At 33.9% G+C, this 20,603-nt stretch overlaps 4 protein-coding genes across 4 annotated transcripts; 2 read left to right on the forward strand and 2 right to left on the reverse strand.

Annotated features, from left to right (window-relative positions):
• The first annotated feature begins 584 nt into the window (after positions 1–584).
• On the forward strand, positions 585–2,312 carry LOC9309087 (lactosylceramide 4-alpha-galactosyltransferase). Its single transcript, XM_002870889.2, has one exon. The coding sequence runs from the start codon at positions 1,009–1,011 to the stop codon at positions 2,227–2,229; it is 1,221 nt and encodes a 406-aa protein (XP_002870935.1). The 5' UTR covers positions 585–1,008; the 3' UTR covers positions 2,230–2,312.
• Positions 2,313–2,924: 612 nt separating this feature from the next.
• On the reverse strand, positions 2,925–6,775 carry LOC9307006 (auxin transporter-like protein 1). The gene is made up of 9 exons (XM_021023129.1): positions 6,466–6,775; positions 6,122–6,316; positions 5,770–5,958; positions 5,543–5,655; positions 5,225–5,408; positions 5,055–5,152; positions 4,252–4,459; positions 3,665–3,922; positions 2,925–3,290 (listed from the first exon to the last, which is right to left on the reverse strand). Exons 2-9 carry the CDS (start codon positions 6,311–6,313, stop codon positions 3,066–3,068), a joined length of 1,467 nt encoding a protein of 488 aa, XP_020878788.1. The 5' UTR covers positions 6,314–6,316; positions 6,466–6,775; the 3' UTR covers positions 2,925–3,065.
• An 8,857-nt stretch (positions 6,776–15,632) lies between these two features.
• On the forward strand, positions 15,633–18,708 carry LOC9307007 (putative tRNA (cytidine(32)/guanosine(34)-2'-O)-methyltransferase). Its single transcript, XM_021023731.1, has 12 exons — positions 15,633–15,773; positions 15,940–15,997; positions 16,111–16,204; positions 16,404–16,453; positions 16,909–16,958; positions 17,041–17,149; positions 17,267–17,327; positions 17,413–17,465; positions 17,589–17,681; positions 17,754–17,817; positions 17,943–18,050; positions 18,319–18,708. The coding sequence occupies exons 2-12, from the start codon at positions 15,971–15,973 to the stop codon at positions 18,537–18,539; spliced, it is 930 nt and encodes a 309-aa protein (XP_020879390.1). The 5' UTR covers positions 15,633–15,773; positions 15,940–15,970; the 3' UTR covers positions 18,540–18,708.
• Positions 18,709–19,046: 338 nt separating this feature from the next.
• Positions 19,047–20,193, reverse strand: LOC9307008. The gene has a single exon (XM_021022906.1). The coding sequence runs from the start codon at positions 19,735–19,737 to the stop codon at positions 19,279–19,281; it is 459 nt and encodes a 152-aa protein (XP_020878565.1). The 5' UTR covers positions 19,738–20,193; the 3' UTR covers positions 19,047–19,278.
• Positions 20,194–20,603: the final 410 nt, after the last annotated feature.

Here is a 20,603-nt window from a genome sequence, read left to right on the forward strand (position 1 = left end):
AATTCTATATATACGGTGCTTTCAGTTGTCACGGTCAAAATGCTTACATAGCTTTGACAAGTCGTGTGGAGAAACTGATTTATGCATGGAACCAATCAAGTTTCGATTCAAAATAAACAAAGATAACCCAAATCATGCCTTATACACCCAATAATATACATACAATATTGTATACATTCATTACTAATTCAATTCATCATATTCAAAATTATAAATATTAATGTTATATTTGTGAAAACTGAATTTGGAGCCTAACCAAAATCATAATCATATCCAACCACCAATTCACACGTTTATATCTATTCGAGTTTTGGACCTCTCCTTTACATGTTTTCGTCGTTATTGCATATTTCAAATGTCTTTAATATTTAAATTTTCTTAGTCAACCGTATAATGGCAGCGTTATTCATTCAAAATAATATTAAAATCCAACAAACATTGTTTAAACAGTATTATAAAAAAGAACCCTCTCAAAGCTAGAAGATTGAAACACCTTGACAATATGGATTTCAATACACACACGTCTTTTTCAAAAATCATTTTGGCTCAACCAAATAATACATCAATTCGATATAAATCAGTATTTTTGAAAGAAAAAAAAAGGGTAAGGAGAAAAATACTTATCGAACTTTTGTTATTATGCTCCGTGTTAGCCAAAAAGTTGATAAATAAGGCAATAATAGATAACGTTAACAATAAAGTTTATGTAGTTTTCATATGAAACAGTTCTTGATAGTAGTACTGTTAGGGTATGACTAGATTAATTTTACAAAATAACTGATTAATATTAATTATATTCGGTGATATGTCAAAAATGTCTACGTCGAGTTCTTAACTTTTCAAAACTAGACAGCCCCCAAAGGCAAGAACATGGTCAAAACAAGTTAAACAAGAAATAAAACAGACAGAGAAAGAAACTCAAAAGTGGCTTCTTTCTCATCTATCTAAAGCTTTTCTCCTTCTCTTTTCTGGTTTCAAACTTCACAACATTTCAGTTCTGCCTTTATCATGGATCGTCATGATATAGAAAAGAGATTCACGGTGGTGATTGATAACAGACGACTAAACCAATCTGGATCATCATCACTTTTCACCGGCTTCGCGATCAGCTCTATAACTCTGATCGTGGTTACCACGTTTGCTCTAATGTCTAGTTTCTCGATGCAACCGCAAAGAGATTTCTCAGGGGTGAAGATAGATATCAAGAGAGTGATTCCACACTTACCTCTGAGCTCTGAGAAAGAAGGTGAAAGAAGTGATCTGCTCAAACAACAGACACAAGTAAACGAGAAGCTCCAAGTTATCGAGGTTTTTAGTGGAGATAACTTGTCTGACAAGTTTCAAAAGAGGGTAAATGAGTTTGTCGGTGATGGATGTGAAGTCAACTTTATCATGACATGGATATCACCAGCAGAGTTCTTCGGCAATAGAGAGCTTTTAGCTATTGAAAGTGTCTTTAAATCTCATCCTTATGGTTGCTTGATGATCTTATCCGCAACCATGGATTCTCCTCAAGGTTATACAGTTTTGAAACCGTTTCTTGATCGTGGTTACAAAGTTCTTGCAGTCACACCAGATTTACCTTTTCTACTCAAAGGAACCGCTGGTGAATCGTGGCTCGAGGAAATAAAGACCGGTAAAAGAGATCCCGGAAAGATTTCTTTAGCTCAGAATCTCTCAAATCTCATGAGGCTTGCTTACTTATACAAATATGGAGGTGTTTACTTAGACACAGACATGATTGTTCTAAAAAGCTTCAAAGGGCTTAGAAACGTGATTGGAGCACAAACACTTGATCCTTCATCGACAAATTGGACAAGATTGAACAACGCGGTGCTAATATTCGACAAGAACCATCCTCTGTTACTCAAATTCATAGAAGAATTCGCGAAAACTTTCAATGGAAACATATGGGGATACAACGGACCATACCTTGTTTCCCGAGTGGCTAGAGCTGTGGAAGGATCAAGTGGTTATAACTTCACCGTCATGCGACCATCTGTGTTCTATTCGGTAAACTGGCTCGAGATTAAGAAGTTGTTCAAAGTGGCTAAAACAGAGAAAGATTCGAAATGGGTCAAAATCAAGCTTCTTCATATGCGGAAGAGTGGCTATGGTTTGCATCTGTGGAATAAGTTTAGCAGGAAATATGAAATTGAACAAGGAAGTGCCATGTGGAAACTGGTTTCAGACCATTGCATTATCTGTGACATTGGTTCTGCTTCATAGTCTATTGTTTGAATTTGTTCCATTAATCCACATACTGTAGATAACTTGTTGTATATATATATAAGAATGAAAAACCTTCACGTTGATGAAAAAAAAAAAAAAAAAAAAAAAACCTTCACGTACAATAAGATATGAAGCCCACTATTTTGTTGGGTCTTTATTGGGCCTATATATAAGCCTTTTAGGTTTTACATTATTTTGTGAGTCGACGTAATGATAAAACTCTTTGTATTATTGTCCTTTTTTTTTTTTTTTTTTTTTGCCATCAAAAGAGAATCTTTGTACTATTGTCCTCGGAGTCAAATATTACAGATTGGCTGATTGATTAAAAATGATAACAATTTTGTCATCATCTAGTTGTTTTCTACCAGTTAGGAAGAGATATTAGTCTGTCATAAAACTGAAGATTGGCACGTGACAACACACAACAGCAGGGCCGGCCCAAAGATTCATGATGCCTAAAGCCCAACCAAATTTGATGCCCATTTACAACAACTAAAAATAAAAAAATGTTAAAATTAACGGTTGCCAGGGATCGAACCCTGGACCATCTATTTTTAAGTGTCCTAAATACCACTAGACTACAAGACACTTTTGTAATTTTGATGCCCTTTAAAATACATATAAAATTTGATGCCTAAAGCATCTGCTTGCTGGGCTTTAGGTCTGGGCCGGCCCTGCACAACAGCACCAGCTCCCTAATCACGTGACTTTAAGGAAATTTTGAAATATCTATAGCATATGATTAAATCGCTGAATTACAGATATTTTCTTTCATACAAAAGGGGAAAAAAGGGTTCAATCACACTTTCACACGTCACTAGCGGCGGCTTAGGTTAACGGCCGTGGTGAGGTCCGGCGGCGATTGGAGCTGGTGGCGGTTTGCATTGATAGCATTTGGCGAAGAGACCAAAAGTATCAATTTGCCTGATGAAGTTGGTCATGCTGGCCCATCCGCCAAACCCGAACCCGAGAACTAGGACCCAAACCACTATGAAAGCGTTTATTACGTAAACTCCGGCCCAGCTAGGGATAAAGAACGGCGGTTTCTCCGCCGCGTTCTGTCACGTCGTCACCACGTTTAAAGAAAAAAAGCAAATCAATACATCGTATAATTTGCATGAACTAATCTACTTATTTTAATCATCAACGAGAATATATGTTTTAGACATTTATAAACTAGTCAAGTGATAATAATGGACACATTATATACTATGGACCTACTTCATTGATTTGGGATTGAATGCAAAAGTATAAGCCAGCTCATAATAACTCAACGTATGTTATATCTCAATCTCTCTCCTCCAATATTTTTTTTTTTCAAAACTATCTATCCAAATGAAATAAATGTATGTCATCTACTGAATTCATAAAATCTTTAGTATAGCTTAGGAATGGTAATGTGAGACTGAGAGGAGAGGAATATAGATAGTACCCGGCGGGCAGAGGCGGTGCGGTAGGTGAGCATGTGGGCTAAGGCAGGGATAATGTAGACGGTGAAGCTAACTAGTAAGGCTCCAACTGCCGAGTTTATTGGCCCGAAAAACGGAAAAATGATGGCCAAAAACCATATCGGAACCACCACCGGTAGCCTCACCAGCGCTCTTAGACATAAGCTCTTCGTGTGGTGCATTCCGATCGCTTTTTCCCATACGAAGTACAATGGTGTACACGCAAATCCGAACGTTATAAACTGCAAAGTTGAATCCAAAACAAAAGTTTTGAGAAAGAGTATATGTCTAATCCGATAACATTTTCTTCTACATAATATTCGTCTAGATGTTAATACTTAATAGGCGAGAAATATCTTGTTATAATCAATTTAGTTAACTAGTTAGACGTATTTATCAATGTCATAACCTATAACATGATTCCTTATAGTATTAATTTCATTGCGAAAAAGAATAATGTTCTTAGTATGGACCGGTACCGTATAAATAATAGCATGTACTTGGACCAATCATTAATGCATTGTGTAATTATTGTGAGCCATGTAACATATTGAGTAAAGATGATAGGAACCTGATGGATGAGCATGAGGATAACGGCGGTGTCACGGAAACGCGTTTTAGGGAGGAGAGAGAAAGCGTTTGAGTGGTTGAGAAGTTGGTCGCCGAAAGCCCAGTAGACGGCGGAGGCTGACGGAAGCGTTAATGTGAAGACGTACAGAGTCGCCATCAAGTAGATGCTCTTAAACTTCCTTGGTTTCCACATCGCATGCATTATTTCTCTGCGATTTTAAAACTCTATAAATAAAATGTAAAAGCCTTTTACAGTGGATTTATGGGTCCGACCAGAGATTGGCCGTCCGGTCTGACCACTGTGGTTGCGTTACGTACTCTCAAAGATAAGATAGATATTGTGAGTAAAAAATTATAAATAAAAAAAGAATGGTAAGGAATTTACTTCAATAGCTACTAGCTAGTGTGTTAAAAAGGTAAATAGGAGTTTTCTGGTAAAATTGTCTTTATTTATTCCGTAATAATGATTTTGTCTCTTTGTGCGTTTAGGACAGAACCAAAGTAACCGGCAAAAGCTGCATATATAGAAGCTAAAAGAGATGAGTCTTTAAAAAAGAAGAAACATGATCTTCAGGGATTTTTCTTTTTTTTTTTTTTGAATATTTGCAACAAAACAAATGTTGTATGTCAAGAATAAATTAGAACCTATATCCAAAAACAATTTGTTAGGAATGGATCACTATTCATAAATCATAACCTATATATAATTTTTAAGAATTGTTTTTTCCTTTTCTGGCCATTTTTCTAATTGTTGCGGATTATACAATTATTTGACAATGCATGAGAAAAATAAAAAAGACTTACACGGTCACGGCGTGTCCGCCGAAGGTATAGAGGATATTGGTGGCTCCGGTGAAGTACAATACAAGCTTAGTCGGACCGGAATGTGTCACACCCTCCGCCTACAAGAATTGTTACGTTGTTTTTTTTTTTCATTTCAAATTGAAAAGCGATGATTTGATGGTGTGACATACCTGACCATGGAGAAATGCGGCGATGGTGAGGTACCAAGCGGTATAGGTGGTCATGCCAAGGCCGAGGAAAGACCAAATACGATAATTGTGGAAAGATGGTATGAACACGGTCGTGGCACAACAAGCACCAAATATATAAGTCCATGTCCTCTTGTCTAACCTATCGTTTATGTAATATATATTGCTGTAACACACCAACAACACACACATGAATCATCATGTTATTTGGCATTTAAATATCTATTTAATTTGTCCCTATATCGATATACTATTAAAAAGATTGGTAAAAAATAAAGTGGGAAAAAAAGGAAGAAGTACCTAGCACAAGCAATGAGCTGGATGACTGATCCGAATAACAAGAAGGTGCAATTGAATGCGAGCCCCGCTGCTTTCCAGTACGGACCCAGCAGCCCATCAAGCACTTCAAACCACTTCCCATTTTTTATTTTTATTTTTGTTATGAAGCAAACATGCAATTTCAATTCAGTATATACATAAAGATTAGAATCAAATATATCTCTAAACTAAAATAAGACAGAAATTACTTGAATAACGTGGTTTTTGAAGGATTTGGCCTCTTGTTTCTCCATACGGGCACGATATTCGACGTAAAGAACACTGATGAGATAAGCAGTCCAAGATCCCATTAATCCATAGAATATTTGAAGCAATATTCCTGATAACATTCCCAACTGCGAGAACGAATACGGCAGCGTCAACAGCACTTGTGCCACCTGCAAATTTATTTCAAGAATGTTTCATATATGAAATAAATAAATAAAAAAAACTTTAGGACAAACAAAAAGAAAAGAGTAATTTGGTCTTATTATAATAAAGAAACCCTTTGTTCGATATTACTAAATAAACAATTCATTATAAAAATTAAATTGTACTTACTTGATTTGATGCACAGCTAAACCAGGCGTCCCAAGCGGACCCGCCATGCCAGAGGAAGCTCTTCATACTAAATCCATCGCCGCCGTTGCCGTCAATATCCTCCTCCGCCGCTGAATCTTCCACTTTTCTACCGGCTACCTCATCCTCCCCGGAGACCACTATTGCCTCCTCCACTTGTTTCTCACCCGACATTAGCTATATATATATATTTGTACGGTAAACAAAGAAAATTATGTCTCGGAAATTATATAAAACAAACAAATAATTGAAAAGTTAATTTTTTCTTGGTTTGAAAAGAGAGATTCTTTAGAAGAAAGAAAGAAAGGTTGTCTTCAAGCTCTTACCTTTTTTCCTTTTAGTCTGAGAAGAAGAAACACAGAGAGTACTTTAGGTCTCGTTCTCCACTCTCCGAAGCAGAGCACAGTATCAAAAGACAACCACAAAGACAGAGAGTAAATGGAAGAGAGAGAGAGAGAGAATGAAGAAGACCTCTGGAATGGTAAGTGAGTAGGAGTGTGCTACTGTAATAACGAAGTCTACTTAGAAAAATGCTCTGTTTTTTAACTTTTAATGCGGCCGCCTTTGTTATAAGTAAATGTTCAGATGAAAGAGAAAGAGAAAGAGAGAGCATAAAAGCAGGAAGCTTTTTCTTCTTCTTTTTACCTGCCTTCTCTACGATTCCCATCATTTATTTTTCTACTGTTTTTTAAAAAAAATTGGATATAATTCGAAATCTGGGCAAAAAATCCAGACAAGAAAACTCGAACTGAAACCGACCAAAAAATAGGTCCGGAACGGGTATGGCTATTAGCTATTTATCCTATTGGATCTTGTATTGTCGTACCCGTAGATATAGGGTAAAATCTGATCCGAACCCGATATTCGAACGGGTACCCGATTACCCGAAATTACATATAAAATTTTAAATATATCTAATATTTCAGTTAAATATATTTATATCCAAATATCCGAGAGTAATTATCAAAAAATAAATACATTTATATTTAAATACTTAAGACTAAATATATTTATACACGAGATATTTGTAAGTTTTTCGGATGTTTAGATAAAATTGTGGTTATTCGAGTAAAATTTCGGGTAAAAATTTGAATATTAGGATAAAATTTCGGATAAAAATCGGATATTCGGATAAAAATTTTAGGTATTTGGGCAACTTTTTCGGGTATTAGGGTATAATCGAGTATAATTTATCCGAACCCGACGGGTACCCAATTTTTTGGGTATTTAGTGGTTCTAAAATTCTAAACCCGAACCCGATTGGACCTGAACCGAAACCGAACCGATATTTTAAATTTATCCTATTGGGTCCTAAACTCCTCTACCTGAAGAACCCGAATCCGATCGGGTTTTACCTAAACCCGACCCGCGTACCCGAATGTCCAGCCCTAATTGGAATAAACAACATCTATGATTTCTGTTTAAGAATATGCGCAACTACGAAATGATGATGTAATTTTAGGATTTTTTAATAGCTTTTATAGATCACAGATTTTAATGAAATTGTAACTAATGAGAAAACAATATGTTACACTCTAATTAAATTAAGTGTATTTTACTTTGTGGGTTTACCATTTTGTTTTGTTACATACTCTCCCTCTGTATCTTAAAAATTGATGTTTTAAAGTTTTCACGTATATTAAAAAACAATTATTGTATAATTATTTGTCAATTACTTTTTTATATCATATTTTTTAATAAGTTTGAACCAATAGTAATATAGAACAGTTAATCATTGCGCCTTGAAGTTTACGATATATTAATATCAATTAATAAAAAATAAAACAAAAATCTAGAAAATCAATCTTTGTGGAACAAATTAAAAAGCTAGAACATCAATATTTTAGGAACATGAAGAGTACGAGTTACGATGGACACAAAATATATAATTTGTTACATTCACAGTATGTATTTTGATTATGTACATTATTAATACATAAAACCAAAGCTCATAGGTTAATGTTTCTTACAGTTTTTAGTGTACATTTGTTTTGTTTCTGTTTGTAATTTTCTCAGTGCACGCACATTGTTCTTTCTTTCGATATCATATTTTTACATAAAAAAAGTTTTTCTTATTCCCTAAATAAAAGAAACAACAGTGAAAACGGAAGAGATGAGACTGAGAGTGACAGTGTAATTATAACGTCGGCTTGAGCCGAGCCATTTTGTGGGAATTAAACCTTCACGCGTTTAAAGCAAACCCCACGCGCGTCATCAAGCCATTGACCCTACGCGTTAATGTTCCTCTACGCGTGATTCCATTTATTCTCTGTGCACTCGCCATCTCCGTACCGTCGGATTGTCCTACAATCACAATCATCTTTCCATTACTTGGTCTAAAATCTAAATTTATAAGAAAAGTTGTGACTTTTGTATTCTTTGATTCGATTACTGAATTGATTAAGACTGAACTGGATACAAAAGAACATGTTTATTCAGTGTCGTCATGGTTACGAATGTATTATGTATGAACCATTTTTGCATAATTACATTAGCAAAAAGAAATTAAACACTTTATATATGGGCTTTAGACCTTTAGTGCGTTTTAGCAATACAGAACTCGTAAAGGACTTTGATGCCTTTGGGTCTTTTCAAATGGACCGAGACTTGTGGAAGCAGCTTTCCAGTTCTGATCCCTCTTGACTTGATTCTTCGACTCAACTAGATTTTATTTCTATCTTACTTGAAAGTTACTATTTGATCGGAAGTAGCATATTTTTCACACGTAATATGATATGAATATTTTTGAACTCAATCATTTCTATTAGAATTTAATATTTACAATTGAGAATTAGTATTAATTATAACATTTTGATCGTAGTACAAATGATTTGCTTTTCACACTTTTTTAAGGAATAATTTTTATATAGTTTAGCGAATTTTTTTTCCTTTCAAAACTTCTGTACATAGTGGGGAAATTACATAGTCATAGTGGTCACCATTTAGAACCATAAATCCATGATAAATATTGAAAATTATTTAAGCAATGATAAAACAAAGAAGATATTGATAGAAAAAAGTGGGTGGGAGACAAGACAAACGTCTAAGGGATATATATAGATAGTTGTGTGAACTGTGAAGTGAAACCATTACATGAGATCGACCGACCATTCATATTGTTGCCATATCAATTCACTGAAAGGAATCTATTTCTTCATTATTACTTTCAAAGATTTTATGCATGCTCTTTATCAAAAAAAAAAAAAAAAAAAAAAAAAAAAAAAAAAAAAAATTATGTATGCTCACTCCAAAACCGAGATCTCATCAAATTAACATCTTCATAAAAATTTATGTGTTTTTGGAAATTGGTTTGGACAAAGGTCCCTTAGCATTAGAAATTGATTACTCAGACTAGCTAGTCGTGCTTCGCCCACAGCTTGAACTTGCAAAAGAAATGAACAAACCAGTAGCAGTTCATTGCATCGATGCATTCGATGATCTCCTAGAGATAATGAGGTATGTATATATACATATCTACATGTTGCACTAAGTTTCTCGAAATAAATACACGCAGATCCATAGGGCCTTTTCCTGGTGGTGTGATTCTTCATTCATTCAATGGTTCAGCTGAAGGTGTTCCTAAACTCAATGAGCTTGGTGCATACTTGTCTTTCTCTGGCTGGTTCACTTACATTGATGAGAAAATTGGGAAGAAGGCTTTGAAATTGGTTTGTGATCAAAGAGACAAAAGAACAATCGTCTTCTGCTTCTGCTGTTATGTATTATTACTTGGACAAGAAAAACTCATTCAATACCAAAATTATGTTGTTTTTTGTTGCTTACTTGGTAGAAGTTGTAACTATGTATCTTATTCTTATTGTCTTGTGTAAACGTTATGTTGTTTGATTTTTTTCGATATTTTACATTTTCTCTTATAAATCCCCTTTCTGAGGAGAGATTTGTTTTGCATACTTGTGTGATTTACAATAAATCAGATCAACCGAAGAACAGAACTAAACACTAACACTCTAAACAAGACCACGTCTCCAACAAGAGACATCAAGCGCCACACACACACACACGGAATCTCGTATAAGAAGAAGCAATGCCAATCCTTCCACTGCATTATTAGTTTTACCTGAAACTGATTTAGTCAATAACATTAAGATATCAAGCAACCAATAAACGGACTAACGAGTTTGCAAGAGAGAAGACAACAAAAAGAAATGATGAAATGTCTGAGAATCTCCCAACATATGCCATATTCAAAAATATGTTATCCTCATCCACACGAGACTGCAAACATATAAGATTGGTGTTTCAATGCAGCAGTTTAAGGTACTCGAGCTCAAGGCTTTGTTGTTGCTTGTAAAGGGACTATGTGCTCCTGCTCTCTTGTTGTGATCTCAGAACCAGACTGCTTCACTCTGGACACATTGAGCACAACATTGGTAGGTTGTTGATGTCAACGTGTGTTGTATCAGTCAAGTCCTCAGAATCTAGCTTCTGCTCCACAAACCAAGATTGCATGTTGCAAACATGTTAGGAACAGACACTGTTTTGTATACAAAGAAACCATTTAGAATAAAATTAGGAATTGATCATCATTCATGTTCTCTCTTATTTTACCTTTTGATATATAATTTTTGAGCGCAAAAGAAAAGATGATTTTTTGTAAACGTTAAATAAAAAAAAAAGGAAAAAGTCATCGAGAAAAAGGAAACAACCAAAACGAAATTTCCTTTTTGGTTAGATCGATATTAGTAAATTTAGCAAAAAAAAAAAAAGATCGATATTAGTAAATGGAAATCGGATCTAATTTAGATTTTCTCTAAAATACTGAAAATCCCAACGGTTAGAATAATAAAAGTATATAAATAATCCCAACGGTTAGATTAATAAGCAAAGTAGGTTCTAGGTTTATTTCCTTTTTTTCTTTAAGAGTATCATTGCTTATAAATACACATTCTCTTCTTCTCCATTCATGAGAAATCAAAATTCTCTTCTTCTTCTTCGAGAAACGAAAGACAAAATCTATCATCTTTCTCTTCTATTTCTCTTTTTAAGATCACTCGACATCTCAGATTCGTGACTGATTGAATAACTTCTCCCACACGCTCTCTGTCTTGACCCAATCGAGGATGATGTCAGAACCTAATTTCACCGGTGGAGAAGGAAGAGATCGGAGGCAGTGAAAGCGAGGAGCACCTAAGAAGGTTTTGATTAGACCATTCTCTCGATGCAGAAGAAGAAATTGAGATTCCGAGGTCGACCTAGGAGGAACTCTAACATGAGGAAGAACGACGACTGCTCTGCTCTTTGTGAGAACAACAAACCAGTAAAAGAATCCGCATGGACCTTGATGAGACGTACGTACGTAGGGTTTGGGGAAGAGTGGTTCTGGAGATGGACGAAGAGATGAGAGTGAAGCCGATCAACTTTTCATCAAAGACAAACCAAAGTTCTCAGATTTTCCAAGCGGTGGATTCGGATGTCATCAACGACACAACTACACGGTGGGCTCACACTTCGAATGGGCTTTTTGTATGGGCTACCAAATCCAGGTATTACTTTCTTCATTCTTATTTTTTGTTTGTTTTCTTTAAAAATTATTTTAAGTAAAACTAAAATTAAATAGTTTAAAACTTTCACTAAAACATTTAAATAAAAAAAACTTTTTAATTTTTTAAATTAGGTTAAATAATAGTAATTTTCACTAAAATTTAAAACAAATTTAACACTTCAACTTTAAGAAAATAATATTTTTAACCAAAACTAAAACTATGTTAATTTCACTAAAACTTTTTAAGAATTAGATTAAGTGTTGAATTTTAAACACGTCGAAAACTAACCGCGCCTAGGCATCCCGTCCTTCATTGGTCCGTAAGCTTTGTGGTGTTCGAAGTTCGGCATGTTTTCACGTTATATAGATTTAACACTTAAACTCATTTTTGAAAATAATAGTGATTTTGACTTTAAAACTTTAACACTTAAATAAAATAATGTTTTTAACTAAAACCATGTTAATTTCACTAAAACTTTTTCACTAAACTTTATCACAAAAACTATAGTACTAAAATTTAAAACAAATTTAACACTTCAATTTTAAGAAAATAATATTTTTAACTAAAACCATGTTAATTTCACTACAATTTTTTAAGAATTAGTTTAAGTGGTAAATTTTAAACACGTCGAAAACTAACCGCGCCTAGGCATCCCGTCCTTCATTGGTCCGTAAGCTTTGTGGTGTTCGAAGTTCGGCATATTTTCACGTTATATAGATTTAACACTTAAACTCATTTTTGAAAATAATAGTGATTTTGACTTTAAAACTTTAACACTTAAATAAAATAATGTTTTTAACTAAAACCATGTTAATTTCACTAAAACTTTTTCACTAAACTTTATCACAAAAACCATAGTACTAAAATTTAAAACAAATTTAACACTTCAACTTTAAGAAAATAATATTTTTAAATAAAACCATGTTAATTTCACTAAAACTTTTTAAGAATTTGTTTAAGTGGTAAATTTTAAACACGTCGAAAACTAACCGCGCCTAGGCATCCCGTCCTTCATTGGTCCGTAAGCTTTGTGGTGTTCGAAGTTCGGCATGTTTTCACGTTATATAGATTTAACACTTAAACTCATTTTTGAAAATAATAGTGATTTTGACTTTAAAATTTTAAACTCAATTTTGAAAATAATAGTGATTTTGACTTTAAAACTTTAACACTTAAATAAAATAATGTTTTTAACTAAAATCATGTTAATTTCACTAAAACTTTTTCACTAAACTTTATCACAAAAACCATAGTACTAAAATTTAAAACAAATTTAACACTTCAACTTTAAGAAAATAATATTTTTAACCAAAACTAAAACTATGTTAATTTCACTAAAACTTTTTAAGAATTAGATTAAGTGTTGAATTTTAAACACGTCGAAAACTAACCGCGCCTAGGCATCCCGTCCTTCATTGGTCCGTAAGCTTTGTGGTGTTCGAAGTTCGGCATGTTTTCACGTTATATAGATTTAACACTTAAACTCATTTTTGAAAATAATAGTGATTTTGACTTTAAAACTTTAACACTTAAAGAAAAAAATGTTTTTAACTAAAACCATGTTAATTTCACTAAAACTTTTTATGAATTTGTTTTAAGTGTTAAATTTTAAACACGTCGAAAACTAACCGCACCTAGGCATCCCGTCCTTAGTGACCGTAAGCTTTGTGGTGTTCGAAGTTCGGAAGGTTTTCACGTTATATAGATTTAACACTTAAACTCATTTTTGAAAAATAATAGTAATTTTGACTTTAAAGATTTTAAACTTTAACACTTAAAAAAATATATATTTTTAACTAAAACCATGTTAATTTCACTAAAACTTTTTAAGAATTTGTTTAAATGTTAAATTTTAAGCACGTCGAAAACTAACCGCGCCTAGGCATCCCGTCCTTAGTTGGTCCGTAAGCTTTGTGGTGTTCGAAGTTCGGCATGTTTTCACGTTTTATAGATTTAACATTTAAACTCATTTTTGAAAATATTAGTGATTTTGACTTTTAAATTTTAAAACTTTAACGCTTAAATAAAATAATATTTTTAACTCAAAGCATGTTAATTTCACTAAAACTTTTTAAAAATTAGTTTAAGTGTTAAATTTTAAATATGTCGAAAACTAACCGCGCTTAGGCATCCCGTCCTTAGTTGGTCCGTAAGCTTTGGTGTTCGAAATTCGGCATGTTTCCACGTTATATATATTTCACACTTAAACTCATTTTTAAAAATAATAGTGATTTTAACTTTTAAAAATTTAAAACTTTAACACTTAAATAAAATAATGTTTTTAAATAAAATAAAACCTTGTTAATTTCACTAAATTTTTTTAAAAATTAGTTTAAGTATTAAATTTTAAGGGAGACTCTCAAAAATGCCCCTTTTTCAATACCCTTTTTCAAAAATGCCCCCTTTGGCTGTCCATTTTTAAAAATACCCCTTTTATGTATAAAATGACTAAATTACCCTTCTTTTAATAAAAGATATCACAAATATATAAGGAAATATAATAAAATTAGGTACACAAAATACAAAATATTTTTTGGCGGGAAAAGTGATCCCGCAATTTTTCCCGCCAAAACACTTGTAAAAACTTGTAAAACCTTTAAAATACCTTGTAAAATTTTCCCGTAAAATTTTTTCTCGCCAAAAAATTTTTTTTGCGGGAAAAGTGATTCCGCAATTTTTTGACGTTAAATTTTTGGCGGGAAAAATTTACAAGGTATTTTAAAGGTTTTTTACAGGGTATTTATAAGGTTTTACAATGTATTTTAAAAGGTTTTACAACGTATTTATAAAGGTATTTATAAGATATTATAAAATTTTACAAGCTATTTTATAAGGTTTTATAAGTTATAAGGTTTTACAAGTTTTTTATAAGGTTTTACAAGTTATAAATACCTTATAAGTACCTTGTAAAACCTTTTAAAATACATTGTAAAACCTTACAAAACACTTGTAAATACTCCGTAAAACCTTTAAAATATCTTGTAAATTTTTCCCGCCAAAAATTTTTCCGCCAAAAAAATTTCGCCGAAAAAATTGCGGAATCACTTTTCCCGCAAAAAAAAATTTTTGGCGTGAAAATTTTTTGTCGGGAAAAATTTTTACGGAAAAATTTTACAAGGTATTTTAAAGGTTTTTACAAGTGTTTTGGTGGGAAAATTGCGGGATCACTTTTCCCGCTAAAAAATATTTTGTATTTTGTGGACCTAATTTTGTTTCAAATAAGGGTAAAATGGTAAAAAAATAAAATAAAAGAGGGCAAACTTAAAAATGGACTCTCAAAAGGGGCATTTTTGAAAAGGGGTATTGAAAAAGAGGTATTTTTAACAATTTCTCTATATAAACAAGTCAAAAACTAACCGCGCCTAGGCATCCCGTCCATAGGTTGTCCTTAAGCTTTGGTGTTCAAAGTTCGGCATATTTTCACGTTATATAGATTTAACACTTAAACTCATTTTTAAAAATAATAGTGATTTTAACTTTAAAATTTTTAAACTTTAACACTTAAAGAAAATAATTTTTTTAACTAAAACCATGTTAATTTCACTAAAAAATTTTAAAAATTAATTGAAGTGTTAAATTTTAAACACATCGAAAACTAACCGCGCTTAGGTATCCCGTGTTTAGTTGGTCCGTAAGCTTAAATGTTTAAATCTATATCACGTGAAAAAACATGCCGAGCTCCAGGATGTGCCTTTAGTAACCACTTGACTCTGCCTTCTCCACCGGAGTTCGACTCTACTAAATTGTGTTACCCTGCGTATTAGGGATTGGTTATGGATCGAGCCTTGTCGATCCAAAGATGTAAAAAAAAAAAAAAAAAAAAAAACATGCCGAGCTCGACACAAAAATATATTAATGTAACTACGAAATTCAGAATTTACATTGGGCGACTGTAAATTTGGATACGGACATGTTTTACTTATTGGTGTCGTAAATTCCATATCCAATTATAAATACTTGGGCTCAAGCCCAATAACTCTATTTCGTCATCTTCCAAATTGTTAGGGCACAAGATCAAAGTTCAATAGCTAAAGAAAAAAAGAAGAAGCGATTTTGTTCTCACACAGTCTTCTTCACTCCCTCTACCTTGAAAATCTTCACTTCTTCAGCTAGCTGCTGTATACTGCGAGGTAATTTGGAGGGTCTTCTAATATATCGATTTAAACTCGCAATTTTCTATCTTGCAGAGATTTTGTTGTGCCCTTAAAGTGTTTGATAGAATGCCTCTAAGACACCCTTGTGGCTTAACTCATCTCTGTCCCTTCAGTTTTCGCTGACTTTTTGTGTTCATCGCAGTGAACCAACTCTTAATTCTACTTTAGAGGACATGGGTAAAGCTTCTCGAGACAAAAGGGTATGCCTTGATTGAAATTTTTTTATATGGTTCTTAGAGCTTAAAGTAAAAGATGCGCATTTCTCAGAACTATACTCGTGAGTTTTAACGGTGCGTTGACTAATTTTTTGCAGGATATATATTATCGTAAAGCTAAAGAAGAAGGATGGCGTGCGAGAAGTGCCTTTAAGCTTCTTCAGATTGATGAAGAATTCAATATTTTTGAAGGTGATCTCTTGAATCCTTTATCTTTTGTCTCATATGAACACTCATCGACAGACTCAAAAGCCTAATCTCACGGGACATTAGTCCAAAACCTGTTTAATTGAATAAAATGCTATACTTTTGACCAATGAATTTGTAGCTGATAGACATAAATACATGGTACAAACAATAAACTTATAGGCTCTGTCCTCATTATATGCAGGCGTGAAGAGGGTTGTAGATTTATGTGCTGCACCTGGTAGCTGGAGTCAGGTATGGTGATCCTAAGTTGTTATTATTCACATTGGGCATAATGTAAATCGGCTTAGTCAGTTAGTAGATATCTCACGTGTGTACCGCCGACCTTTTAGCATAGAAGAAAGAAGAAACTGTTTAGAAAGTCTAAAGCTGGAACTAGAGCTATTTTTTAGATTTTCAGGGTATATTTCATAACTGTGCCCAACTTTTTGTATAGGATTATATAGTTGAGTTGCAATCTCAGTTAGCTAACCGACAACTTAGCTTGGTTAGTGTAGAATGGGGGGAGTTAAATAGAGGAAAACAAAAGTTGATATTGATTGGGAAATTGAATTGAGAGAGCATGGGATGCTGTAGAATTAATCTTTTTTTGGTTGGGTTTTTACTAATTCGTTGCCTGCTCCTTGGTTCTCAGTGGATAAATTAAAGAGAAACACGTTCTGAATCTTATCAGTGCATTTCATTTGTAGGTCTTGAGTCGTCAATTATATCTTCCTGCAAAGTCCTCAGCTGAGTCAAAGTAAGTTTCTCTTCAACATCGTAGTTGTTTAATTCTGCTAGTTTAGTAATCCACTTCTTGACAAAGTTGAAACACTATGCAGAGAAGGAGGTCTTCCTCTTATAGTAGCCATAGATTTGCAGCCTATGGCTCCGATTGAAGGTGTCATCCAGGTCCAAGGGGACATAACTAATGCTCGGACTGCTGAAGTGGTGAAATTTCCTTGTCTCCTATCTCATAGATTTATCTGCATCTCTTTCTTCCTCCTTGATTATGCTTCGAGTTTGTGTTTGTTTCCATGACTTACCTTTTTTGGGAGTTTTTTCAAGGTCATTAGACACTTCGACGGCTGCAAAGCGGACCTGGTTGTCTGTGATGGTGCACCAGATGGTAAAACAATGGATACGGTTTCTGGTTGTCATTCAATATTTACAGTATGCTATAAAAATAATGCCTTTTACAATTTGGTTTACAGTTACTGGTTTGCATGACATGGATGAATTTGTCCAGTCCCAACTCATACTAGCGGTGAGTTTCTTATATCTATCTGTATACATGATCAGTGTGTCATGTTTGAACTAAATTTAGCACTAACCTGAAGCATATGTTTCATGAATAATGACAAATAACAAACAATCCGTTTTTCTTCAGGGTTTAACGATTGTAACCCATATTCTTAAAGAAGGTGGAAAATTTATTGCAAAGATATTCCGCGGAAAAGATACAAGTCTCTTGTACTGTCAAGTAAGTTTAGGTGTTGTGCTCATGAAATTACCTGTTGCTTTTACTGATATATTCACCTCCTTTTATTTGTAGTTGAAGTTGTTTTTCCCAACCGTAACTTTTGCGAAACCGAAAAGCAGCCGCAATTCGAGTATAGGTAAAAGAATAGAACTTTCACATGTGCAAATATGATTTACTTACTCAAGGTTTAATCATCAAAGACGTAAATGTTGCTTTTTAAAAGAGATTCTGATTGCATTTTTCTCCACTCTGTTTCTATAGAGGCTTTTGCAGTCTGCGAGAATTACTCTCCGCCAGAAGGATTTAACCCGAGAGATCTGCATCGTCTCTTGGAGAAAGTTGGAAGCCCTTCAGGTGGAAGTGATCTCGGTAAAAATCTCTTAGCTTCAGCTTCAAAATTCTGAAGCTCTTCTAGTTAGACACAACTAACTTATGCATTGCTGAGTAGTACACTTTGAATATACTCTTTCTCAACCTAACTCTCACCTAAAAACGCTCTCTTCATGTGAAGTTAACCTTTTGGGCAAGACAAAGAAATCTTCTTTAATATTACGTCAGGCTTCAAAAAGAGAATATTTTACCCTTTTTTTTTTAGTGTTCTTGAGATTTTCTATTTTCTTTTCTTGATACTCTGCAGATTGCAGTAGTGGTTGGCTTGAAGGACCCAACAAAGTTTATATACCATTCTTGGCATGTGGTGACTTAACCGGTTATGACTCAGACCGGTCTTACCCTCTCCCTAAAGAAGCAGATGGATCATCATACCAGAGTTTGGACCCGATTCAACCTCCCATCGCACCGCCTTATAAACGAGCACTTGAACTCAAGAAAGCTTCAGCACAAAGCTTCAACTCTTGAAGGTGATACCAAGAAAGAAAAAGAAACAAACTTTTCATTGGATTCTTTAAAAGGCTGTAGTAATAATGTTCAGGGACCTACAATTTCTATAACGCTTAATGTTTGCTATGATGAGTTTTTATGTTTTAAAAACTTTACTATAGATTTAAATTAAATATTATTACTTATATTTTCTCTGCAAGGAAGAAATCAAATATTGGGTCAAAAAAGAGAAGCTTTCTCTGTCTTATGGTATGGTCCTTTGATTTCGACCCTTCTTTTTGAATTCTAAACTGGCCCACTTCGTTTTTCGATTCTGTAAAAATATAGTAATTGTTAAGAGGCAATAATATTATTTATGAAGATATCACGAAATTCATCGATTATGCTTCATGAAATTCGAAAGCTGGACAACTTGGAAAAGAAAGAAAAGTAAACTGATATGAACGTCATAACATCTAATTTATGTTGAAACAATAACAATCAAAATGTCCTATATAATTGAGCCATAAATAATTATGTACTGCATTGATTAATTTCTTTTGTCGAGTATAGTTTTGCAACAATTAGAAAACATTGGGTTATAGTTTGTAACGAAACTTAAACAAGAAAAAGGGTGAGGAATTATATAACTTTTAGTAGTCACTTGCTAAATGAATAATTGAATCGACAACATAAAACTGTAATCAACTGATCAGATCACCTATGCAATTCTCAATTTTTTCAACTCTTTTTACATTACAAACAAAATAAAAATCGTTTAGCAAGACCAGGTCGAGATCGAGTTTGATCTCGACAAAGAAGAACAAGAGTTTAAGAACTCGATGCAGTCCTCAATGGCTTCTGCACGGTGAGACTCTGATTCGTTTAGAGACTTTGACTTCATCAAATAAATAGACGAGGAAGAGTAAGAGGATGAACAAGACAGAGACGAAGACGAGGAAAGGTTTCTCGAAGATGACGGCGTCGTTTTGGTGTTATTACTCTTCCTCCCCAATGATATATAACGAAACGTTTTGCTAACTCTGGCTCCAATACGCCGGAGTAATCTCCTCGCTGCCGGCGGGTCACTGACGCTGAAACTGAAAATTCCAACAACGACCCTCCTCCGACCATGCCGTGATGATGAGCTGAGACCGGTGTGTGTTGGGAAGACCAGTTCGTCGTTTGCTTCTGGGTCCGGACTAAAACTTACTCTTTTGGATGTTCTTCGAGACATATTCTTGTCTGAAACTTTATCCAGAGAGAGAAAGAGAAACAATTGGAGACGTACGTGAGGGGTTTTGAAGAGTATTTATGGGGGCAAGTGTGTTGAGGAATTATAATTTTTAGGGAGGAAATATTAAGAAAGGAAAATAGAAAATTGGAAGAAGTTACTTGTTTATATGCACAAACTACACGTAACCAATTAATATGAAATATGAAATGGTTTCCAATATCTAGATTTGTTTTAATTGTTTCTTGATTTTTTTCCATGATATAGCTTGTGGAATTTCTACGAAGGTGATGCAATTTTTTAAATCAAAATAAAAACAGATTGATTCTCTTCTTGTCACTGTTGTGAGCTTTGTTTTTTAGGTGAAATATTAGGGGTCCTACCCCAATGTTTCCCATTCATTATATTTTATGTGTACACACATAGGCATATATATGTCTTCTTTTTTGATTTATATATATATGTTTGATTATGTCAAACAAGAAAATTATGAATGAGAAGTTTGAATAAACAGAGAATTATCATTAGCACATACAAAAAGTTCAACTTCGATGTAGTAACAGTTAAACAATACTATTCTAACCAATTGAAATAAAGTTCGTCTCAATTATTTGTTTTGTAAATTTCATTTGAAGTACATTAATCTCAATGTTATAGTGTGAAAGAAAGGCAGAAATCTGAAAGAGATGACTCCGGACTCCCTGTCCCCTGAGATCTTGTCCAATAACACTTGTCACACCTACTTCCACTACTTCCACAGTGAAATAGAACAATTGAATATTTCAAGAGTCCATACTTTTTGTGTAACTCGTCATCTTTGGGCCGAAGGAACAAAGAAAACTTAGCCCGATTCGGGTCCTTTAATAATA

This window comes from Arabidopsis lyrata (assembly GCF_000004255.2).
Source record: "Arabidopsis lyrata subsp. lyrata unplaced genomic scaffold ARALYscaffold_6, whole genome shotgun sequence".
Lineage (NCBI taxonomy): Eukaryota > Viridiplantae > Streptophyta > Magnoliopsida > Brassicales > Brassicaceae > Arabidopsis > Arabidopsis lyrata.

Excerpts from the sequence above, each read along its gene's own strand:
- LOC9307006 (XM_021023129.1), bottom strand. The coding sequence starts at position 6,313 with ATGTCGGGTGAGAAACAAGTGGAGGAGGCAATAGTGGTCTCCGGGGAG. Across the intron at positions 5,959-6,121 it reads TTAGCTGTGCATCAAATCAA|GTGGCACAAGTGCTGTTGAC; the intron begins GTAAGTACAATT and ends ATAAATTTGCAG. Across the intron at positions 4,460-5,054 it reads GGCGGACACGCCGTGACCGT|AGAAATAATGCATGCGATGT; the intron begins GTAAGTCTTTTT and ends TTAAAATCGCAG.
- LOC9307008 (XM_021022906.1), bottom strand. The coding sequence starts at position 19,737 with ATGTCTCGAAGAACATCCAAAAGAGTAAGTTTTAGTCCGGACCCAGAA.
- LOC9307007 (XM_021023731.1), top strand. The coding sequence starts at position 15,971 with ATGGGTAAAGCTTCTCGAGACAAAAGG. Across the intron at positions 16,454-16,908 it reads CACCTGGTAGCTGGAGTCAG|GTCTTGAGTCGTCAATTATA; the intron begins GTATGGTGATCC and ends TTTCATTTGTAG. Across the intron at positions 18,051-18,318 it reads TTCAGGTGGAAGTGATCTCG|ATTGCAGTAGTGGTTGGCTT; the intron begins GTAAAAATCTCT and ends GATACTCTGCAG.
- LOC9309087 (XM_002870889.2), top strand. The coding sequence starts at position 1,009 with ATGGATCGTCATGATATAGAAAAGAGATTCACGGTGGTGATTGATAAC.